Source organism: Talpa occidentalis, unplaced genomic scaffold, assembly GCF_014898055.3.
Source record: "Talpa occidentalis isolate TD23 unplaced genomic scaffold, MPIMG_talOcc4v2.1 talOcc4.10, whole genome shotgun sequence".
Classification (NCBI taxonomy): domain Eukaryota; kingdom Metazoa; phylum Chordata; class Mammalia; order Eulipotyphla; family Talpidae; genus Talpa; species Talpa occidentalis.
In genome coordinates, this window is record NW_023600993.1 from 37,243,479 (window position 1) to 37,267,280 (window position 23,802).

The 23,802-nt window shown below is 53.3% G+C and overlaps 1 protein-coding gene across 1 annotated transcript; it reads right to left on the reverse strand.

Moving 5' to 3' along the window:
* Positions 1–267: 267 nt before the first annotated feature.
* TKT (transketolase) lies at positions 268–23,304 on the reverse strand. The gene is made up of 14 exons (XM_037530654.1): positions 23,103–23,304; positions 13,332–13,449; positions 12,442–12,555; positions 11,510–11,607; positions 7,619–7,810; positions 5,838–5,956; positions 5,222–5,415; positions 4,402–4,566; positions 3,300–3,456; positions 3,036–3,166; positions 2,336–2,419; positions 2,128–2,221; positions 1,082–1,204; positions 268–542 (listed from the first exon to the last, which is right to left on the reverse strand). The coding sequence occupies exons 1-14, from the start codon at positions 23,207–23,209 to the stop codon at positions 367–369; spliced, it is 1,872 nt and encodes a 623-aa protein (XP_037386551.1). The 5' UTR covers positions 23,210–23,304; the 3' UTR covers positions 268–366.
* Between the last annotated feature and the right edge of the window lie 498 nt (positions 23,305–23,802).

The window sequence follows — 23,802 nt, forward strand, 5'->3', positions numbered from 1 at the left end:
GGGTCTTCAGAGGTAAGGTGGTCCTAAGGGGCCCTGGATAGAAACGCCTGGGCTTCTCTGGGCCAGGCCAGCTGGGGTAAGGCAAGCGGCATGCCGTCCAGTGTCACCTGGAGGTACTGGGCCAGCAGCAGTGGTGGTGATGGCAAAGGCCTTGGGACACCAGGGCCAAGGGTGTCCACCTCCCCAGTCCCCCCTCCACCCTTCCTCCCTAGAACCATCATCGGCAGTGTCCACATCAGAGAAGAAAACATTTATTTCAGGGGCCAATTCATTTTTCTCAAAACATATATTTACGCCGCCTCAGTACACCTCAGAGCACCTTTGCTGGAAACTCAGGAATGTGCAGCACCTTCACCCCATGCCCTCCTAGGCCTTGGTGACAAGGCCCCTCACAGCTTGTGCAATGGCATCCTTGTCAATGCCAAACATCTTCAGCAGCTCAGCCGGCTTCCCGCTTCTTGGTACCTGGTTGACAGCCAGGCGGGTGACGGTGATGCCAGGCTCACCCACCACCGCAGAGGATACTGCCTCCCCTATGCCACCTGTGTAAAGGAAAGCAGGTGAATCAGGGCATGTGGCCTCAGGGAGGGCAGGGTGGGCCCCAGAGTCCCTGCTGGGCCTTGGCCCTTTGCTGTCCTCTTGAGTGTATCCCCTTACCCAAGGATGGCAAAGATGCTACAGCAGACATCACTCGTCACCATGGCACTTTTTCCCTTAACCTAAATGTGGCCTCTGAGTCATCCTCTGGAGGGTTGTCATCTATGGACGTGACTGAGTCTAAGGCCATCTCTTCCCTTGGAGGAGGGGGTGGACTGTGCTTTCAGGGGCTGCTTTCTGAAGGACTCGTGAAAGGCAGCAACTGTGTTGCTTTCTCAGTTTGCTCCCGCACATCAGCTTAACCATAAACCACCTCAGAGACACAGCTGTCTTTTCCATTCTGAACAGGAATGTGTACTCCTCCTTGGCTTCCTGGGTGGCGAGGGCTCCACAGAGCCATTCTGGGCAGCTGTCCCTGCCCCTGCCCAGCCCTACCCCTGGCTCTGCCCCAGTCCCACTCCTGGCTCTGCTTCAGTCCCGTTACCTTCATAGTAGTGATCCTCCACCGTGAGGATCCTGCCCTTGGTAGCACGGGCACTGTCAAGAATGAGTTTCCTATCCAGGGGCTTGATGGTGAAGGGGTCCAGCACACGGATGTTGATCTTATCTGTGAGGGGGGAAGAGCAGGGGCTCAGCTCAGGGGAAAAGGCTGGGCTGTGGCCCTTTGGCAGGCTCCTGGAGGGGGGTCAGGGGCTGTCCTGAGAGCTGGCACACAGCTCAAGTCCAGCCTGTCCTGGGGGGACAGGTATCCCCTTGGTCCCATTGTGGAGCTCATGTTTGCCAACCCGAGTGGCCTGTCCCCTTCCTCCACTCATCTGTCCTCTGGCCCTGTCCAACCCACCATTTCCTGGGAGCCTCCCTGGCCTGATTTAAGAGCATCCGGGGCCTGGGCAGCTCCCCTCCATCCTCCCAGGATGGTTCCAAGTGCGTGATCCGAGGTAAGCAAGGGCTTATGGGGCTATCGGGAGGGGAGCAGTGGCTGCAGGCATGAGGGTGCCCAGCAGATAATCCTCTCAGATAGACAAGCCAGACGGCTGTGCCTGTAGACAGCCTTCCACCTGGCTCTCCACCAGCCTCTTCTAGCGCCTCAGAGCTTTGGATATGCTGAGCTTCTCTGTTGTTCCTCAGTTCCTATTCACCTCCGAGGCCAGTTTCCTAAGGACCCCCTCGCCCACCCTCTCCTTTGTGCTCGCTGAAATGTGACATGGGTAGTGTGATGCTATTGCACGGGGGGCTGATACCCGTCTCCCCAGAGCAGCTAACATCTGTGAACTCACAAAGACAGTGATGCCAGGTCACACTGATTTAATCCTCAGGACAGCCCCATGGAGAGGATGACAGTGTCTCCATTTGACCAGTAGGGAAACTGAGGCATGGTTTATCTGTGACTTACTAAGCAGCACCCAGCTGAGTGGTGACTCAAGCCCCACTGGCAGGCTCCACAGACTGGTCTGCTCATCAGGCTGAGGCACCACAATGCTAGGAGCCCAAGGCAGGGACTGTAGCCGCTGTTGCCCCAGGACTCCTCACCTTTCTTCAGGAGGTCAGCAGCAGCCAAGGCCTCGTGCAGCGTCACCCCGGCCCCAATCACAGTCACCTGGTCATCCTTGCTCTTCAGGACCACCTGGGGGTGACAGGAGGGGGACAAGTGAGGATAAGGGGCTGGTGGCCTTGAGTGGGCCCCAACTTCAGGCCTCTCTTGACGGGGTGGTCTCACGAGGGCATGAGGTACACTGACCTTGGCTTGTCCGATCTGGAAATCCTCATTGTTGTTATAGATAATGTTGTTTTCTGGGCGGCTGGTCCGAATGAAGCAGATGCCCTGGGACGAAACAGTAACTAAGGATTACAGGATGTAGCACATCCAAAGTCTTTCTAGAAAAGCCCTCACTTCCCACCTGCAAACCTCCTGTACCCTGTCTGCCCCATCCATGGTGGTGCCTGCAGTCACCCATTCTGGCTGCTTCAGGAAAAGGACTTTCTTGCCCTCTGTAGCTGGCACCTCTCCAAACACTCCTTCAGCTGGCCCCAAGCCCCAGACAGAGAATGACCTTTCTTCCAGGAAGACGTGCCTCCGAATGGGGCCACCTCCTCAGAGAGCATGAGTGCACACCTGTCCAGTCTCTGGCAGCCAGGTTGCTCAGCTTACTCTTTCCGTCTTAGAGAACCCAACTCAGGGAGGGCAGGTCAAGTGCTGGAGTTCTCAGTGGGGAAAGATGCAGTGATCAGCTAGACAGGTCTGCCCCCAGGGCAGGAAGGTGCTGTGTCTTTCCTGGCAATTTAACTTGTTAGACTGGTCTACCTAGCTACAGACTCAAGGGGAAAGTAAGCACCGCTCTGGGGCAGCAATGAACAGTCCATGCCTACAGCTGGCACACCCCTTCCTGTCCCAGGCAGAGCTAGCGGCCTCCCCAAGAATGAACAGCCATGGGACTGACCTTCGTGTTAGCTGCCAACTCCACTGCCTTCTCTGTAGAAACCCCATCACTCGGGTAAAAGACAGTTGACATGGGGATGGAGCGAAACATGGCCAGATCTTCCAGGGCCATCTGTGAGGGCCCATCTTCCCCTGGGGTGTGGGAAGTGATTTGTTGAAGTAAGACATCCAGGGAATGAAACCCAGCCCCACCCCCGCCTCCTCTCCTGGTTCAGGAGCCCAGAGATATCACAGGTGAACACATCCTGGCCCCAAGTAAACGCACCGATGGAGACGCCACAGTGGGAGCCACAGAGGTTGATGTTGCTCTCGGAGATGGCTGCCATGCGAATCTGGTCGAAGGCCCTCGTGTAGAATGCTGCGAAAGTGCTGCAGAAGGGGACCGTCCTGTCGCGTGTGGCACAGCCTACGGCAATGCTCACCTGGATGGCAGAGCAAGGCAGGGTCAGCCCCAGGTGGGGAGTGGGGGCTCTGCCATCCTGTCAACCACTAATTGTCCTCCTCCCAGGTGGTTTCTGTGCCCCCACGGACTCTGAAGTCCATTTCCAAAAACCAACTCCTTTGGGATTTGAAATAACCATCCCAAAAGCTCTTCTAGTGTGACTTTCCTGGGGAACTTTTCTCCTAGCAACAAGCAAACCTTTCAGAGCAGTCTCGTAAGCACATAGACTGCCCATCCTTCCGTGCCTCTGCCAAGCACCCTCTGCCCTCCTCACTGTGCCCACCCCTGCACCCCCAGCCTGCCCAGCAGCTCTGACTGGTTCCAACCCACCAGCTGACATGAGCCCTCCCTCCCCAGCCCCCACACCCTGCGAATTTAGTCTGGACCCTCCAACTGTCAAGGCTACAAGCCACAGAGACAACATCAGGTTCAGATGCACATGGAAACGGGCAGGCTCCAGAGGAAGGAAGTGCCCTGTCCTCAGAGGACTGTGAGCCGTGTTGGACTTCTCAGTCAGGGGGTGCAGATGTCTTGAAAACCAGGACAAAAAATTGTTCCTTATGTCACAGCCTCAGTTCTGGACAAGGGGCAGCTGATCTGACTTCTTGCATGTTGGGGGCCCAGAGTTTCTCATTTTAGTACTCCCAGGGTGGTGAGGTCAGAGCCTTGTGCACAGAAGGGGCTCAGGAGACCTTGGTTGCATTCTGCCCTCCTCACTGCACCTCCAAGCCTTGTACATCTGCACCTGGCAAGGTACTCCCTGGCCCTACCCTTAAAGGGTCAGTGCTGGGCCCTAACTGTTTCTGTGGTCTCTCTGGACTGGAATACACCAGGCATTACCTACTTGGCTTCCCAAAGGAGCAGGAGGGTTTCAGCCCTGCCCCTGCACCCTTCAGCCCTGCCTGCGGTTGCAGCTGGCACCCACCATGTTCTGCTCGGCAATGTAGCACTCAATGAAGCGGTCTGGGTGCTCCTTCTTGAAGAGGTCTGAGAAGGTGGAATTCTTGGTGTCCCCATCCAGTGCAATGACACGGTCACTGCTGTGGCCCAGCTTGGCCAGGGCCTGCCCGTAGGCCTTGCGGGTGGCTATCTGCCAGGAGGAAAGTGGAAAGTGCACATTGTGCCGGGCCCTGCTTGGCCTCTAGGGGGAGCCATAGCCTTTATAGAGGAAAAGGAGACCAGGTAGGAAGAGAAAGCCCAATAACCCACAGTTTGCAAGGAGGCCAAGGGGAACTTGTGTACAATGAATGCCCAGAGCCCCTGCAGCCCCTTGCATCTTGGAGTTGTCTCACCTACAAAGATGTCCTAATATCCCAATTTCCCCACCCTTATCAGCCCACTCCGCATGGAATATTCCACTGAGAGCCTGGGAGTCAAGCCTGATGAAGGTTGAATCATGGGTTACACCAGGCCTGCCTAGCTATTGCCAGGCCTGGGAGACCTGAGTTCCAGCCAAGGCCCTGATGGAGCAGGGATTGGGTAGGACGCAGCACCCCCGGGCTTGGATCCCAGTGGCTGTGTGCATGCCCTCTCTAAGCTTCTGCAGGTCAGTAATTCCAAGCTGGCTGTCCCCATGAAGGAACTGGTGGGAATAAGAGCTTAGGGTTCTTCCTTATCCTGAGGTAATCCCCCTTCTCCCTTCCCCATTTGGAGGTACATCTTGGCCCCAGCTTTGGGGAGCCAGAGAAGCAAGGCAATCCTACTCTAGCTAGTCAGTTCAAAGACATGAAGCCCCGAGTGTGTACCTTGTCTCCAACTTTGTAGCTGGGCGGGGTGGCCATGCGGATGTTGGCGATGTTCACTGAAGGGGCATCCTCCTGTGGAGGAGTCGCCAGGATCTTCTTTTTGCTTTGGATCTGACTGTAGATTTCCTGGATGATCTGATCTGCCATGTTTTTGGGGAGGGGCTTCCCATGCCAAGATTCCTTATCTTCTATCCCTGTCAGTCAGAGGAAGGCAGAGGGCCAGGTGAGATGGAAGCTCCCAGGAAACTACTCTGGGATCCTGGCCTTCACTGTGAAAGACAGGCCTCTGGGGAGGGGAAAGGAAGATGGGAGTTGTGTGGTCACAGGCAAGCAGAGCCCTGCTCTGGCAGTGAGGCAGGGAAGGCTGGGAGGAGGATCGTGGTACCAGGAGTCTACATGTTCAATGTCCAGTGAAGAGCCCCCAGAACTCACTGTGGGGAGGGTGGTGTGCTGCCCCTTCCATTTCCCTGGCATCTCCCACTTCTGGGCTCTCCTCAGGGAGCACAGCCTCCCCAGCACTAAGGCAGCCAAGGGCTGCCACCTCCCAGACAGGACCTCAGAGGTATGCCACCCCCCGCCAAGCCCTGTGCCATCAGCCCCAGGGTCCAGTCCAGACCTGTGATCCCACGGCCCTTGAAGGTCTTAGCAATGATGGCTGTTGGCTGGTGCTTGGCTTGGCCAAAGGCCTTGCATAGCTCCTCCACGCTGTGTCCGTCCACGATGATGGCATGCCAGCTGGAGACAGAGGGGGCAGGTGAGGGGCAAGGGCCAGGCTTGAGGGCCTCCGGCAAGGAGGGTCGGGTAGGGGGAAGAAGGGAAGACTGCCCTGGCTCTACTCCCAGCTGCAATCTGGAAGAGCTGGAGGAGCCAGGAAACAAAAATGTTCCCCCTTCCAATTTGGGTTTTATTTTTTCTTTTCACATTATTTTACTTCCTCTTGTTTGCCTTTCAACACATTTTCCTCCTTTCTCTTTCCTAAGCAATTCACAGCTTAGTTCATTTATGGCCTTTTTCATTCCTGATCTATTCATTTCCTACTGAAAGCTACCTTGGAGACAAAGCACTGGGCTTGGAGTGTCTGCTATTAGACTCCTGATGAATTTTTTGGCCCAGTTGTTACTCAGGAGGAACATCTGCTCTCCCCACAGATGCTGAATGTGGTGCATGCTGTTATAAAATGAGCCAGGTTGTCAAGCGTGGAGGGGAAGCTCCTGGGACAGGGTAGCCTCTTCTTTAAAGCCAATTCCTTTGGGGGCTCTCTATGGCATATTAGCAGTACTAAAAATAACAGCTCCCAAGTACTAAGGGTGCACTGGGCACTTACATATTAACCCATTTTAGCCTTGGCATAGCCCTACAGGTGGGCGCTGTTGTACCATTTAACAGAAAAGTAAATCAGGACACTAAAGGGGGAGCAACTTGCTCAAGCTCCACAGAGCAAGTCAGTGATAGAGCTGGGACATAGGAATCTGGCTTCAGAGCCACACAGCTGTAGACATAGCCTTCAGGGACATACTGGGGTGACAGTCCAAGTCCCCAGCACCAAATGGCCTTGGGAAGGTCCTTGAGGGCTCTGTGCCCTCCCTTGTTCAACAGAGAGAGTGCCTCCTCCTCACGTTCTCTCCTCATAAGGTCAGTCAGAGATAACCTCTGCTGTGTAATCAGTACTGCAATTCAACCTCGACCTTCCCAGGTCATTGGCTCATCTGCTGGGGCAGTCTTGGAGGCCCCTCGGCCCACAAATCCTGCAGAGCCCCCACCCAGAGTTCTGTCAGTCTTGTCCACCAGGTCAGTGCCCCGGAGCCTGTGGTTCCCACCTGTGGAGCTGCTTGTATTTGGAGTAGGGGAGGGATACTGAAATGTGGGCCCCTCTGGCTGATACCCACTGGGGCAGACCTCCGATCTTTGCAGTATGTGGGGAAGGAGGAGGAGAGGTCTGAAAACCTAATCTATTTCACTAGGGCGGGGCCTTTTCCTCCCCAGGCTGGCTGGGGCCAGGGCAAGAGGTGACCACAGGACGGACGCTCAAACCCCCAATACTACACATTGATTACCTTCACAAAGCAAGACTGGCTCTCATTATACATCTCCTGCCCCTTCACCCAAGAATAAAGTGCGGACATGTGAGATAATGTTATGTGTACACTCTGAGCATTAAGACATACTCCCTCCCACCCCCAATAAAGGAACTTGCTCAGAACCAGACCATAGTGCACAACTCCACGGCAGGGCATAACTGCCACGTTAAGTCCAAGTGCCCAAAGTTTGAAATTGTGAGTCAAATACTGAATAAGGGAGCCCTTCTTTAGATGGGCCTCAACCTCCAGTACCTGCAGGACTGCCACGGTGGCTCCCATGCTGTGAGGGAGGGTGCCCAGTCCACAGCCTCGTACATACCCAAAGGCCTCGCAGCGCTTCTGGTACACATCCACCTGGTGCTGCAGCGGGGCGGGGTCGCTTTGGCCCAGGCGGTTGATGTCAAGAATGGCGACGAGGTTGTCCAGTTTGTAGATGCCTGCAAAGGCCATGGCCTCCCACACGGAGCCTTCTGACAGCTCCCCGTCACCCAGCATGCAATAGACGCGGTAGCTGTGGATGGGGGGTGCTGGTTGGAGGCTGGCCACTGTCACCTGGGCCCATCATGCTCCCAACCAGTCCCTCCCAAGGAGGCTGCCCTGTGGGTAAAGGACCAGCCATATACACTGGGCAACAGGCGTGCAACAGTACTGTCAGCTCCCTCTGAGGAAGTGGCTATGAAGGAAGTTATCAGGAGCTCCAGAAAGAGGTACTGGCTGCCAAGTTACTGAGCTCCAAGATGTCAGGTCATTAAGATCTAGAAAACTGGGGGCTATCGGTGCAGGAGGAAAATAAGCATCTCAGGGCTAGGCCTCAGATGCAAGAATGAGCATTACAGAGGGGACTTAAGGTCTAGAATTGGGGTCAGGTCTCCCAGGATGGGCTCTCCCCCAGGCTATTGTTCCTGAAACCAGAGCTGGGCCAGGCCTTTCTCCACCCCAGGAGCCTTGGCCCCTAACATAGGTGACCCCTCAAGTGACTGTGACGGTTGGCAAGATGGTATGACATAGTAAAAGGCACAGAACTCAGGATAAGTTACCCATTGACCAGAACCTTCCTTGGTCCCGGAGGAAGGCAGGGCCAAGGAGAGCCATTCAGGGACTCTGACAATCCCATCCCTGGCTATGAGGAAAGGGGGTGGGCTAAAAGGCAGCAGGCATAAACTGTAACCCCATTCAAAGCTGGTATGTGGGACCTAGGGGCTCCAGCAGGGTTAATGCCAGGCCCTGTGCTGAGTAACTCCTCCAGTTAAGGTGTTATTCCCAAAACATACAGACAAGGAAACAGGCTCAAAGATAAAGGGAATTATCTGAAAGTAATCTCTGCTGAGTGGGGATTCAAATACAGGTCTGGCTGCCCAGCCCAGACTGTCAACTTCTTGCCATCTAGGAACACAGGCAGGACTTGGAGGACCCTCTTTCCCCAGGGGCAGAGCTCCAGGGAGAGAAGCTGGTGTCTACGTGGGCTCAGAAAGGGGCCAGGTGCCCTTCTGCAGGACAAAGCCCTCAAGCTGGCAGCAGCCGAGTGCATGGGGCTCAAGCCTTCCTGTTGCAGGCCAAGGCTGGGCAACTGAAGAGCAGGCAGGACAGCCACGGCGCAGTCAGCATGACTCAGCACCTATGCCGGCCAGGGCAGGTTCTGTACTCCTCTTGCCAGATGCCCAGTGTCTTCCTTTCTGTGGCCTCTGCCACATGAGGTCCCTGTTTCCCTGATCAGGAGAAGAAGATCTTGGGACCTGTACTTTGCAGCTTAATTTAAGCTGGGTCCTGCACATTGCCAGGGGTCTGGGTCTGGCACAGTAGCTTCCCAAAATGACTTATCTGACAGGGCTGAGCCTGAGGCATGTCGGGAACAAATGGGACTTCCCCAGAAAGGAATTCTAAGGAAGCAGACTAGCCGCCCTCCCTGACCCACCCCACTTCCAAGAAAGTGAGACTATGGCAAGGGTGGAATCAGCATAGGCTCAGGCCCAGATGGCTTTCTGGGATCCTGGGAAGATAGGAAAGAGGACCTCCCAACTCCCCAGAAACTTGGATGTAAATCTGTGGCTCTGTGGCTCTGTATCATCTGAAGCTATTCGATCTAGGGTAGGGACGGCAAATGGCCAGTTATTAAGTACCTCAGAGAGATGGGACCCTAAACAGTGTTTATTGCAGAGGTATTAGGGAAACATCTCAAATGTCCCAAAACAGGGTCACCCTAAATGGGTCACAGCATGGAGACAAAACACTAGGCCACCATTAAAGCCAACCTTTGACAATTAAAGTCACGAGAAAATGTTCAGTGTTTACAATTTTCTAAAAAACATATGTAAAATTGTATAAATAGAGAGATGACAAATTTGTAAGTTTTTTTTGTCAAAATATCATGGAGGAAATATATTGTTACCAAATACCTAAATATATTGTTACTAAAATGTAAAAGGGAGAGGTGGTTAAGAATAAGGAAAATGCTCATTTCTTTTTAATACTTTTCTGTATTTTTCAAGACAAGCAGGTATTTTATAATTAAAAAAATATTTAAAAGAGAAATGAAAGAGCCAATGTGGTGTATGCTCCCTGGTTAATGGTTGGGGAGACAGTAACTGGAGGTTGACCTGCTCTATCAGGATGCTACCTTGGGGAGCATGGCACAGCCTGATAAGTCATTCCCTTCTCACCCACCTCACCACCCCATGGTGTGGAGGGCCTGGGCCTGGGCCAGCCCTGGCCCCAAGCCACCCTGGCTGCTGGGAACCCAGCTCCCCACACTGACTTGTTCTATTACGTTAGGGTCAGGAAATGACCCTTCATAGAGAATTATTTCAAGCAACTGTAGGGAATAATTAACTCACATCTCTGGTTCTGTGCCAAATACAACTCTTAAACATACATCCCATTCTTTGTGACTTTCTTCACTTCAGGGTCAATCACTTCTGGCACAGCTGAGCTGGGCCCCACGGCTCAGCCAGGACTGAAGGTAAGTCCTGTGCAGTTGAATGATACTGGTCAGACGGTCTGCAAGTCCTCCCAGCCCCAGCCCACCTGGAGTGCTGTCTTGGGCCCCTGTCCCTGGGGATCAATTTGCACACAGTAGGCACTCACTGCGGTGTAGCATCCAGTCAGGCTGTCCTCAGTGGGCCCCGAGTCACCACCACACGCCATGACTGCCCTGGCTGTGGCCCTTCTCCTGCCACTGAGGTGGACTGTAGGGCAACGGGGAAGCCAGCAGCTGCAGAGCAGGGCCTTCCCGCCACCTGCAGGTCAAGCTCCAGCAGCCCCCTCCTCTAGGCAGCTTCCTGGCGCCTCACCAAGGAGCAGGGCTCCCCCATCATCCTCTTCCTCTCTCAGGCCCCTCACAGCAGCCTGGGGACTATGAATACGGCCTATGGATTCACTCCTTGGGTTCAAATCCTGCCTCCCACACTCACTGGATGACCTAGGCAAGCATTGTGCCTCCGTTACCTCATCTGTGAGAGGGCAAACATACTGATGCCACCACCCAGCCCACAGGGGGCTTATCAAGGTGAAACCGATAAAGTCCTGAGCACCAAGCAAGCACAGGCCCTCAAATGGAAAAGGAAAGAAGGGACCACGACAAGTTCTTTTCTTAACAGCCTGCAACCACCGCCCACCCATCCTACAAAGAGACCTGTCCACAGGCCAAATCTCACCCGAGTAAACAGCCTGTGGCTGAAGTCTGCATGGGGGGCTCTCACCCAGACCCGCTGGGCCTGGGGTAGCAGAGCTCTGGTCAGGCTGCTCACCCTCCCATGGCAACTGCAGTATTTGTTTCTTCCTGGCTAACAGGAGGAGGCCGGGATGCCCAGAACTCTCCGGAACATACAATCCTCCTTTCCCAAGATAAAGATAAGTGACTAGGGTCTGGGCCTGGGGCTCCCAAGACTTCTAGAGTCCAGGCACCAGGCTTAGAGTAACACAGGAATTGGTCAGCCAAAGAGCATGGGCTTAGGAGCATGGGCTCCAGGTGCGAACCTGGCCCTGCAGTCACCATCAAGGGACTCTGGTCAGGTCCCGTCACTCCTCTGAGCCCATTTCCTCATCTAAAAGGGGACTTCTGACAGCAGTCTCACTGGGTCTCTGTGAGGACAAAACAGGTCACTATGCATGTTACACAGCCTCATCAGGCAAGAGGATGGGCCTGGGGCCAGTGATTCAGGCTGGCCCTCCCCTCCCAAACCACTGAGGATGGGGTGGAAAATGGGGTTATTACCTGGCTTTGTCAAAGTATTTGCCTGTGTAGGCCATCCCACAAGCAGCCCCAAGGCCCTGGCCCAGGGAGCCAGTGGCCACATCGGTGAAAGCTTGTTTCTGTAAGACAGAAGGCTACAGTTACTCACGGGGAAGAGAAGGAAACCGTGATTCCCTAAAGTGGCCTCCCAGCATCCCAGGGTGCCCAGTCATGGCAGCCCAGCAGCACAGGCAGGGTCTGCAGGAGGCTGGGCCCCAGGGTACGACTCCCCGAATATGACTTCTCAGTTCTCCAGCAGCAACTATGGGTGTGGTTCCAATCCTGGCTCCTCACCCTGGAGCAGCGAGAACTCGGCTGGATGGGGACCTCTTTGGGTCTCACCCTCATCTATAAATTGAAGCCACTTGGTGGCCTACTTCACACAGTGGTTGGGAGAATTTGTGATAAAACTGAGAGAACATTTGGCTCTTATGAGTGCCCAGACTGGTGGGTGATAGTTTGTATAGTAATCCATGAACTCCAAACATCTGCAGGAATTAGCACCTCAAAAAGTAAATCCCTTCACTTGGGGGGTGGGGAAGATTGGGGGGGTATAACCACCATCCTGTTGCAATCCCCTTATGTATTTCCTGATGAACCTCTTCTCCTGAGTTGCATCTATCTGGCCAGGGAGGGCATGGAAGGGTAGTTGGGTGCTTGGTGCTTGGGGGGAAGGCCTCCCTGCAGTCCCCCCAGATCGCCCTTGGATGGGGCCTTCAAAGGCACTGCCCTTATGCACCAGTTTGGGGTGAATACAACATACCCTGAAAACCTCCTTCCTTCCTCACCCCAACACACTCCTCTACCTTTCAACACCCTTGGCCCCTTAGTGGGTGCCCTGCCCCTTCCCACATGCCTTGGGAAACAGGAAGTGGAGACAGAGCCCTGTGTGGCTCCTAGTGGGGTACACTTACCGGGACGGGGTGCCCATCCAAGTCAGAGCTAATCTTCCTCAGATTCAGCAGCTCTGCCTCAGGCAGGAAGCCAGCTTCAGCCCAGACAGCATACAGGATGGGAGCTGCATGGCCCTGTCATGGGGTGGGTGGTAATGGGGCATGAGGCTCAAGAGGAGCTGATTCTTGTGGGGTTTTCCCATAACATAGTGCCCTGCTGAGCCTGCTGGCCAGGGGATCCCTTTCAGGGCAAAAAGCAAGTGAAGGCCACTCCCCTCTATTCATTCCTCTCCAGACCAGTGTTCCCGCAGCCAAGGCCAGCGGGCACCAGGACAGGTGCAGGGGAATACAGCTGTGAGGCCAGACAGCCAAACCCCAGCAGGCGCCTGGCCACTCTAATCTCTGGTTTCTGGCTAGTGAGTGGACTTGGACAGACTTCTAAGCTCTCATGCCTCTCCCAAGAGTCCAGGCCAGGAGCCAAGTCTGGGAACAGGTGGATTTCAAGGGTCTGTAGCAAAGTTTGTGGCTGTGATTCTCATGCAGTAGGGCTGGACATGGTGCCCCACCCAGACCCTGCTGCAGTGGCTCCTGGGAGGCAAGTTGTGGCTCAGGTGGTGCGGGCCTAGCACTAACAGACACATGCAGAAAGCCACAAAACTATTCTCTAGTCCTGCCTGTCAACACCCAAAATGGGTGGAATGCTTCCATTGTCTTGACTCGGGTTAAGTATACCAGCTGGACCAACACAGAGCAAGACAATGGGCATGTGGACAAGCAACTGAGACAGGCGGGCTGGGACTGGGCTTACACTGGGGGCAGGTCTCCTTGGAGATGACACATGTTCAGTACCTTCTCACTGCTCCAGAGCCCACCTACACCTAGTGCTGGCAGGAGGCATGCTCGGTTCCTACCTTGGAGAGCACGAAGCGGTCATTGTGAGGGTTCCGGGGATCCTGGGCCTTATAGCGCATGGTATGGAAGAAGAGGACAGCCATGATCTCCGCGGCACTGCAGCATGATGTGGGGTGGCTGTGGTCCAGGAAAGAGATGAACACGTACATCATGACCCTGCACCCTAGTGGACAGGGCTCAGCCCAGGTCCACATACTGAGACCTGGGGATGGACACCCTAAGGAGAGTGACAGGCCCAGCTTCTCTGCAAGACCTGTGTGCTTGCTTCCTGGGAGGGTCACACCAGGTCTCAATGGGGCTGGGTACCAGGGACTGTCACATCCTCCCAGGCCCATACAGTCCAGACCCCAGATTCACAGCACCTGGGACAAGAATAAGAAAGGAGAGGGGCCAAGGGACCTCTCATGATGCATAACAGTCCAGGTGGCACCACAGCCAGAGGCTGGCCTGTATGGGTGAGGCCAAATCCTGCCTTTCCTCGTGGCTCCTGGCAGGAGTCAGAAGAACTCACCAGTGAGCTACATCCTGCTGGGATTGCCCAGGATCTGCCATGCTGGTCCCCTGTTGCCAGGGGCAGAGGGTAAGGGGCAGGGGCTGGTAGAAGTTTACCATACCTCCTTGGCCCTCAGCAGCCTCAACACATGGATTAATAAACTGAAAAGGGGGGCTTCAGTCTCTCCAATAGCATCACTGGGCAACTTAGCAGATTTTTTTTAATGTATATTTCCAGAGCCGGTGTAGCCACTTGGAACCATGCTTTTGTGCAGACACAATGTCATCTTCTACAAAGGCAATAGTCATGTTAAAAATAAACATCCCTTTTGCATGTGGACAAGGGCTGAGGTGGGGCTGACAAAAGAGTCTTCCCTTCCAGCCCTGGAGTGGGGAGGGGTCAAGGGGAACCCCCTCATTTTTAGCCTCTTGTTCAAATAATTGCCACTGGGCAAAGGACCTAACAGAAGAAAGTGCAAAGTTTACATAATAGAGATGAGGTTTGTTCAGGTTCAGGACTCTTGGGATTCACTTGATTAACCAGCCCTGGACCCCCCAGGAGTGGAAAGGTTCCTGCCAGGACATGCTGTGATTCCTGGCTAACCCTAAAGCCTTCTGGTCTGCAAGTTTTAAGATGTCAGTCAGCCTTGGTCACATGCTTCCCACCTCCCACTCCATGCAGCCTAGGGGCAGTCCTGAGGCTGCTGTGGGGTCCCTCAGGCTAAAACACGCCCAATGTCAAATCCAAAGGCACATGCAGCACCTGGAGTTTATACCAGAGCCTCCCTCCTGCCCCACCAGGTTAGGGATGAGTCACTCCCAGCGCAGCCGCATTAGTAGAGGAATCCAGAACTGTCCATGCTGGTTTAATACTCACACTCCCAGCACGCAGTCACTTTATACTTAACCATTTCTATGAACTCCTGGTCAGGGGGAAAAGACACTAGACCTGAAAGAAGGAGGTGAGGAAATGTAAACGAGAAAACTTTTTCTGCCTGGCAGGGACCCAAGTCCCTTGTCCCTCATGCCAAACTTCAGCTAGAGGACATCCCAATCAATACCAGTCAGCCTGACCTCCTGCCCTTCCCTCTCCAAGGGCAGCTCAGTCACTGCAGAACCCTGTTCCAGAAGTCATGACCCTGTGACAAGGCAGAGAGGGGCAGGCACGGGGCCTCCTTCCGCTTGTCTGCCTTGTGATCAGGGTGACATCCCTGCCTGGTCACCAGGAAGGGGGGCTCCGGGGATAAATGTGGTGGTACAGCACTTGCTGCACATGGCAGAAGCATGCTCAGGCCCGAGCAGACATGGTGGGTGAGAAAAGATCATCCGCGAGGGATACCGAAAACTGAAAAATAGCAGAAGTGGTTGGTTTATTCCTTCCTCATTAGGCTCATGGGGCAAGCCTGCAAGATTTTAATCTCTCCAAAGCCTGCATCCGGCCACACTGCCAGACCTGTCTTCACACCCGTTAAGTAAAAACATATAGGATCAGTGTTCTTAGGGGCCAGGTGTCCACTCCATTGGGGAGTTTTCTCCAAAGAAATCTCTCAGCAAGTGTCCCCGGGTGCCGCCGAAGCTGTGTGACTCAAGCAAGTACTTAACTTCACTTCCCCAAGGCTCAGCTTCTCCACCTGTAAATGGGGATGCTATGGGGGGCAGGGAAGGGAAGATGTCAGGGGTAGCAGTAAGATAATGAATTTGAAGTGTCAGGTCACCGCTAACCACCACCATCTTCTGGAGGACCAGATACCAAACTCCTCAGTGCCGCCCACTTGCAAGTGAGGCTGAGGCAGGCAGTAAGCCAAGGATCGACACAGGGCTTTTGTAAACTATAAGCACCTGAGCACATAGGACATGCAAGTTACCTTTAAACTGAACCTACTAGGGGCCTCCCCGGTGGCGCAGCGGTTGAGCGCTGGGTTGCGAAGCTGCCCGCGGCCTCTGCGGTGCCGGTTCGATCCCCGGCTGCCCCCCGGCCACCGGAGGAGGGTCCCACATGGCGCGCAGAACCCTCCTGCCGCCCGCTGCTCCCCTCAGCAGTGCACCTCGGTCCTTCTGCCTGCTCTGCTCCCCGCTCTGGCTCTGGTGAATTCTCTCACCCTCCCACGCTTCTGACTGTACCCAGTGCATGTATAAACAAAACAAACAAACAAATAAATAAAACATGCCTCTATTAAAAAAAATAATAAATAAATAAATAAATAAATAAACTGAACCTACTAGAAAGTTTTCAGGACCCAAACTGTATTGAGCCTGTGGCCTCAGGGCCTGAGCTTTTCCTGCAACCTCAGGAGGAGGGGCAGGAGATGGAGGCCCCACCGTGGTACTGTGTATGACAAAGTCATGGACGCAAAGTGGCTAGAGACAGGTGGGGTGTGGGGGACTGCAGGACAGTATTACCCGACTCTGTGATAATGGGGGTTACTAGTTGCTTCACTTACAGTCCCAATTAGTTCAATCTATGCAGCTGGTATTGAGAGTGCTTAAAGCTAAATGTAGTAAATTTTTTAAAGATGCCCCTCCTAGGTGAAGGCACACATTCTTCCAGATGTTTCCAAGCCATCCCTCCAGCTAGACTCCTCTCCATCTTCAGAGATGACATATGTCAGCTCCCAGTCACAAAGTGGCCCCCTCCCACCACACAATTGCTGGACCTGAGTCACAGGAATGAACGGGCTTTTTTTTTTTTTTTTAAAGATTTATTTATTTATACGAGCACTGGGGTACAGGCCAGAGGCGTGGGAGAGTGAGAGGATTCACCAGAGACAGAGTGGGGAGCAGAACAGGCAGAAGGACCGAAGTACACTGCTGAGGGGAGCAGCAGGTGTGACAGGAGAGGTCTGCCGCACCATGTGGGAATCTCCCTGCCCGGCCAGGAATTGAACTGGTGCCGCGGAGGCTGCAGAGAGCTTCACAGCGCTGCGCTCAACCCGCTGCACCACCCGGGAGGCCCCCAACAGGCTTCTTAAAAGTGAAGGCCAGGGAGGCCAAGTTCTGGTAACAGCCTCACTGAGACAACCCTCAAGGCTTAAAAATACAAAGGAGAAAAAAATGGAGTGAGCTAAAAAACATAAAAAGATAATAAAGAACAGACATTTATTAGACTGGAAGCAAATATATAATTTTTTAAAAATCAAAGCATTCTTTAAGAAAAGACAAACTTTAATAAACTTCAATAAGGCAGGAAGAGGACAAAAGGAGAGGCTGATATTAGAAATGGAAGCAGGGGCATAAAATATTCTGGATAACCTGGTGATAAATATGTTTGAAAACAGGAAAATGTCTGGAAAAGAATAACTCACCAAAACCAACTCAAGAAGAAATAGAAGACTTGGTTACTCTTTTGTTAAGAAGAAACCAAATGAGTGGCTGAAGATGTATATTCCCAAAAGACCAGCAACTCCATGCGTAGGAATAGACCCCAGGCCCCAGGGAACCTCACATGCACATTTCACACACGTTCTAGGAGGCACACGTGGGACTGTCCCTGAGTTGTCTGCAACAGCTGGACTGGAAACCTCCAGAACACATCCAGACGGATCAGTTACAACATCATCTTACAGTAGAAGATCAGGCAGCCGTGAGAATGAATATGTGTGAACAAAGCACACTGCATCTGTGCAACAGAAAAGACCAGGCTGCAGACAAACATATACCCATGTTATAAAACTATAAGGAAGACAATGGAACAATAATGCAATCCAAAGTGTAGTTCTCTCTGGGGGAGGAGAGATGAGAAGGGAAGGACACTCAGGAGTTCTAAAGCACTGTAACATCCTAGGTTAAGCCTAGTGATAGGGACATACAGCTTCATTTTTTACAACATATGTGTTATATTTTATTCTGTTACACACCTATTTATTTTTTAATAATCAGGTGAGACTCCTATGACGCTAGGGTCTACATGAGCCTCAGAAGCAGCCCTTGTCCTTCCTGTTCCCTGAACTGCCCTAGCTAGCTTCTGCCTAGAAAAGATTGATTCCACATCTCAGCTGCGTTCTTCAGAGTTCTGCATGTCACCTCCTCCAAGAAGCCCTCCCTGGGCACACTATCTCAAATAATTCTTCTTTTCCTCACTCTTGCCACCACCTGACATTAACTATTTACTGCCTGTCTCTCCTACTGCAACTCAAGGTGCAGTAGAGCAAGAGGGCAGGGCCTTGGAATCTTCTCACTGTTGTATCCTTAGTCCTGAAGATGAAGAGCATCTGGCATAAACTGAGTGCACAGGGAATGTGAGTGCACAGGGATTCCACCCTGGGAATGTGACCCCTCTGAGCCTGGTTCCTTATTGTAAAATTCAGGTAGTAATAACAGACCCTGACTGATGAGGCACAGACCCACCCACCCCCCCGGCCCTGCTATCTGCAAATAGAACATTCCTATTTGTTATGATTTGGCAGGTTATTTTGGGGGTCTGGGAACACTCAAAATGTTTTCGTATAAATTGATGATAACATTCCCAGGCCCCGCACACAAAGTGCCAAATCATACTAAACAGGAGCATTCCACTAGTGGAAAGCAGGGGAAACCAGTAGTGTGTGTGGAGAGCTTGGCACAAAAAACAGGAATGCTCAGTAAATATTAGCTCTTGACACTTCAGATTAAATATAACCTCTTCCTCGTGTTAAGGATAAAACCATTAAGGTCCACAGAAGGGTCACACGGTCCACCATCAGAAGGGCCAAGACAAAAGCAAAATGTTAAGAAAAACTGATGAATGGTAAACAGACTGTGGTACAGCCATACAATGGACTATTTGGCAAAAGAAAGAAATGAAGCACGAATTCATGCTGTAGCATGGATGGCCTTCCAGACGCTATGCTAAGTGAAAGATGCCTCATCCCATAGGGTTCCATTTATAGGAAACGTCCAGAAGAGTTAAATGAATGGAAACAGAAAGTAGATTGGTGGTTGCTGTGCAAGTGGGAATAAGGAGACTGCAAATGAGCGAAGTGGCCTTTTAGGGGCAATGGAATGTCCTAAAATCAAATGTGGTAAATTGATGAAAACTTATTTGAAACCAGTCCATTTACTAAAAACACTGAATTGTACACTTAAAATGTTATGAAATGCAAATTACCCTCAACAGAGTCATTCAAACCATTTTTTTTTAAAGGAGAGGTGCGACGAGCCCAGAAGAGAAAGTTCAGTGTCCATGCTCCCCTGCCATGTTGCTCTCAGAGATCACCATCCAGCCACAGCCACAAGTGCAACTGATGTCTGAGCCAGAAGCCCCAGACAAGCAGGCCTCCTTTAGCCAGACCCACTGGTTGCCTAAAGACCCCTCCATCTCCCTTAACCTCACCCACTCTGAGAAGATGCACCTCACCATTCAGGCCAAGAGCAGAGTCCACCTGAGGACCTGGTTCTGGGCAGGCACTGGCCCTCAGAGAGTGCTCCAGTCAGGGGCCAAAAGCTGCAGACTGTGGCAACAAGGAAGTTCCTGGTTTTGGAGCATGCGGCTCCAGTGACAAGAAGTTTGTCTACAGAGGCAAAGTCCAGGGGTCGTGGTTGTGACAGGGGCCAGTGTGTGGCCAAAGCTCGTGGGAAGGTACAAGAATGGCTCAGCCAGACCCTTCCCAAGGAACCCAGGTTCAGGAAACAGGTTCAGGAAACAATAACCATCTGCCCAGCTGAGTTAGATCATGCTCAGGACAGGCAGGTGTCTTCACAGCGAGTTGGGAAACGCTGCTGCTGGGGCAATCTCAACGGCTCTGCTCTTGCCTCAGTCAGGGCTGGCAGGGGTAGAAGACAGCCCGGAAGGAGAAACAGGCCCCAAGATGGTGATTTTCTGGCCAGAGAGGCTGGGCCTACGTGAGGCCGGAAACCCAAAGGGGCCTGCGCCGTGAAGGGGTCCTCTGAGTCCTCAGCCCATGCACCCCCAAATGCCAGTGCTGCATAGATAGGAGGGGTCCACTTCCAGTCACTGCAAAGTCATATCAGCCACCAGGATATGAAACTCACAACCAGGGGAGCAGAACCCCACCATTCACCCACTCCTGAAGGACCCAGTTTAAAAACCACCTATCTATCAACTTTCAACAAGCGGCAACAGGCCTTGGGATAGGAAGGGCCTTTTTGGCAAGGGCACAGCTCCTCAGAACACAGCAGGGCTAGGTTCCTGTCACTTGTGCTCACCCAGAGCTGTGGGTCAAGGCCATGGGGACCTACTAAAAGCATAGTGTGCTCTGATCCTGATGACACAGGATGACATATGACACAGCACCATTTCTAAAAGCCCTGGTCAGTGAGAACTAGGAAATCTTTACCACTAGCCTCAGCGGCCAGGCCACTTCTCACAAGGCCACCGAGGTTTCATTTTTTTAAGGTTTAAGGCCTGGTGAACTGGACCCTTGCCTCAGTTCCCTCAGCACATGAAGGGAGATGACCCCCAGGCAGCTCTGGCCACTGTGGGTGCTGCCTCAACAAAGAGCCCTCTGTGAGGACTGTCCTCCACTCCAGGCCAGCTCCCCTGACACAGAGGCCAGTGTCCTCACTGGTGAAGTCCACCAACACGGGGAAGTGATGGCACGGGGGTGGGAAAGCTACTGAGAAATCAGGACTTTGCTGAATCCCGAGCCAACAGCCTGGCTCCTCACCGAAAGAATGCTGAGTATAGCCCCTGTGGGTTACCAAGAAAAGGTCTCACCAAGATGCGGTTTCACCACCAGGGCCGTAAGCTCTAAAAAGGGGACATCACAGTCATTTCAGCTGTAACTGCCACCGGGACTGGGCAGGGCCTCAGGACTGAGCCTCCCGGTAATGACCTCTCTCAGTTTGCTGAAGGAATAGTGGGCTACAATACGTGGGGACAAAAACACTGGCCTCATCTTCCTTTACTATTTCCTATGCATACCCACCTCCTGGCACACACCTTTCAAAACCTCCCTGGTAACAGGGATTGCACTGTAATGTTACTTCCATCTGAAAAATAAGTTTTCCAAGTATTTCTTTCCCGCTTCTTTTATATACACAAACACAGGAATCATTGTATCTTATTTTATTTTTTCTTTCCACAAATGGATACTTTTTGAGTTTGGTGAGTATCTCCCTAAAGCATTACAATGTAAACATGGGGTAACTCAGTTGCCATATACCTAAGTCCCAGTCCACCAAGGAAAATCCCTCCCTTTGGAAGCTCCCCCATAGTTGTAAATACTATCTCACTGCTCTGAAAGTGCCTCTTGAACTGACTGACATCCGCCACAGCTGCACCTGACTTTCCTCTTTCCAATTTTTCTCCATTTTTTGGCCTGGTATTGCCTGCCGGGAAGTCTTCCTGATAATGAGCTCCCCAGGGAGCAGCATGGCATTACCACCACCATTGCCCAGCTTGAGCAAGTCCCTTCACATACTAGCTTCAGTTTCCTTGTGGACAAAATGTGAATATAAGAGCATTTGTCTCATAAGCTATTCTCAGAATGTGTAAGACAATATTAGCAATAAAGGGTGCTCTGTGTCATACCAGGTATACCTATTTGGCTCTCAGTGACTCTTAGTAGTCTGCAGGTCGACGTAAAATGCTCAGATGCATAACACTGTTTAGTTGGGCAACTGCTGTCTCTCCAGGTAGTTTCTAGCACAGAGCAGGGGTGAACAGACCCCTGAACCCACTGATGTGGTAAAGAAAAGTGGACAAAGTAGAACTGAGCTAGTATATAAGATGTGCAGACCTACTGAGTGCTGGGCTAGGAGAGGAGGCACCAAGAGTAAACAGGTCCCAACAGAGATGATGGTTCAAAGTGTGCATGGGGGTGGGGCAGAATGGCCTGCCAGAAGAGGTCTAATCCCTTCTGAGAACTGGATGATTTAAAAGCACAAAAGGTGAGTGTGTTCCCACTGTGAAGGTTAAAAAAAAACCCTACTTATTAATTATATATTGCGTGAAATTGGCCAGAAGCTAGAATCCTGTCTTTGTTCTAAACACACAGCTTGGCTGAAAAAGTTCCTGTAAATTACACCCCCACCCAGCTCTCAACATTTTTTCATGAACATTTCTGAAATCATTACAGCCAATTAGCCTAATGCCAGGCCCCAGGGAGGGACTGGAATCCTTGAAACCTCCCCCAGTTCGTGGTTGCTATTTAAAAATTCCCATTTTACAGAGAGGTAAATAGGTTCAAGTAACTCACTGGCTGGCCCACTCAACTACCCACCCTACTGGCCATCTCCATGGGAAGGTGGTTATTATTTACCACTGCTCCTACCATTGGACACCTTCAGAGGAGGCTCCTTGGGAATAGCAACCGTCTTAACCCACCTTCTGAGCCAAAGGGACTGGCAGGGAAAGGATATTGGGGGATGGTGAGTCCCTGCCCATGCCTTGGGGAAAGCGCACCTTGGCGGCTGTCCCTGCCAGTAGGACTTCATTCTACCAGGGCCACTGGGGCCCAAGAACTTCGTTAGGTTCCTTTGGCCTTCCAAGCCTCCACTCCCCCACCCCCACCGCCCTCCCATTCCAGCTCTGATCTTAGACCTCTCCTTCACACCCGCTGCCAGAATTCAGCGTGCACGTGGTCACCATTCTCCCCACTGCCTGCCCTCGCCTAGCTCCAAAGTCGCCTAGCTCCAAAGTCGCCTAGCTCCAAAGTCGGGCCCAATTCAAGGGTGGCAGGAATGTGAAGTTGCAGAGGAGACAGGTAGTTTGAAGTGGAATGAAGGCCGGGGCCCAGTCTCTCTGCAAGCTGAGGAGCTAAAACTGGGCGGTCTCCAGTTGGAGAGCTTGGGGTCAAATTCCAGCACGAGCCGTAAGTGATCCAGGGAAACTGCCTTAAACTCGGAGCCTCGCGCTCCCCATTCGCAAGATGGGCTGTTAACAATGGGGCCCACACAGGGGCGTGGAAAGGGTTGAGAGGGCCCCGAGTGCAGGGCACACGGCACAGAGCCCGGCTCTCTGCCAGAGCGCGCGCGACAAGGTGGCGGCCTTCCCCGCATGGCGCGAGGGGCGACTCTGCGATCTACCAGCCCGGTCCCCGGCGCCATGGCGCGGCCGGAGCGCGGGAGCCTGGCGAGGGGCAGCGCTGGTCCTGAGCCGCACGAGATGCCGCGGCGCACCGGGCGGAAGCCGGGCCAAGGGTGCGCGGCGCAGCGGAAGGCGCCTCCCGCCCGGCCCAGCGAGGCGCGTGTCCGCCATCTGACCGCGCCCCCGGCCGCCTCCCTCGCGACGGCTCCGTGCAGCGCGACATGGAGCCGGCACCCCAGCTGTGGAAGACCGCAGGGAGCAGGCCGGAAACCGGGCCCCCTCGCCGGCCCAGCGCCCAGCTCTCCGCACTCACCCCGAGCCGGCCGCCGTGGTGGCCTGGATGGAGCTGATGCGCAGGCGGTTGGCGGTGTCCTTCAGGGCCTGCAGCTTCTGCTGGTCAGGCTTATGGTAGCCCTCCATGGTGCAGCCGGGCGAGCAGGAGGACGCGGAGAACACCGAGGGCGCAGGGACAGAGCAGGAGCGGCGGCTCCGGCGGCGACAGGCAGCGGCCGAGGCCGGGCACCGCGCGGGGGCGCGTTAAGACTCCCGGGACCCGCCCGTGGGGGCGGGGTGGGGCGGGGCGCCAGCATCACCCCAGGCCGCCGGGCCGCCTCGGCCCCGCCCCTGCCCCGCCCCGAGCCCTTCAGCGCTAATCGGGAAACTGAGGCTGCCTGAGATCCGCAACCTTGGATACTCAGGCCGACGCGGTCCATCTGCCTCGTCCCGGCCTCCCCCTAACATTTAGTGGGTAGTTGCGGGCTGCCAGGCTGGCCTGTGGCAAGAGGCACTGCCCTGCCGGTACTAACCACGCGCACTAATAATAATAGCAGTAGTAATAATAAGAATGACAGCTCCAGCTTCGAGGCTTGGTTCAGTTTGCCTGTACAGTCTGTTTCCACTGCAGAGAGCTCTGTCTCCTTTCTCCACACAGTGATAGATAACTGAGAAGGGATTAATAATCCCATTTTACGGATGAGCAAATTGAGCCCGGCAGGGTTAATCAAGGTCGCCAA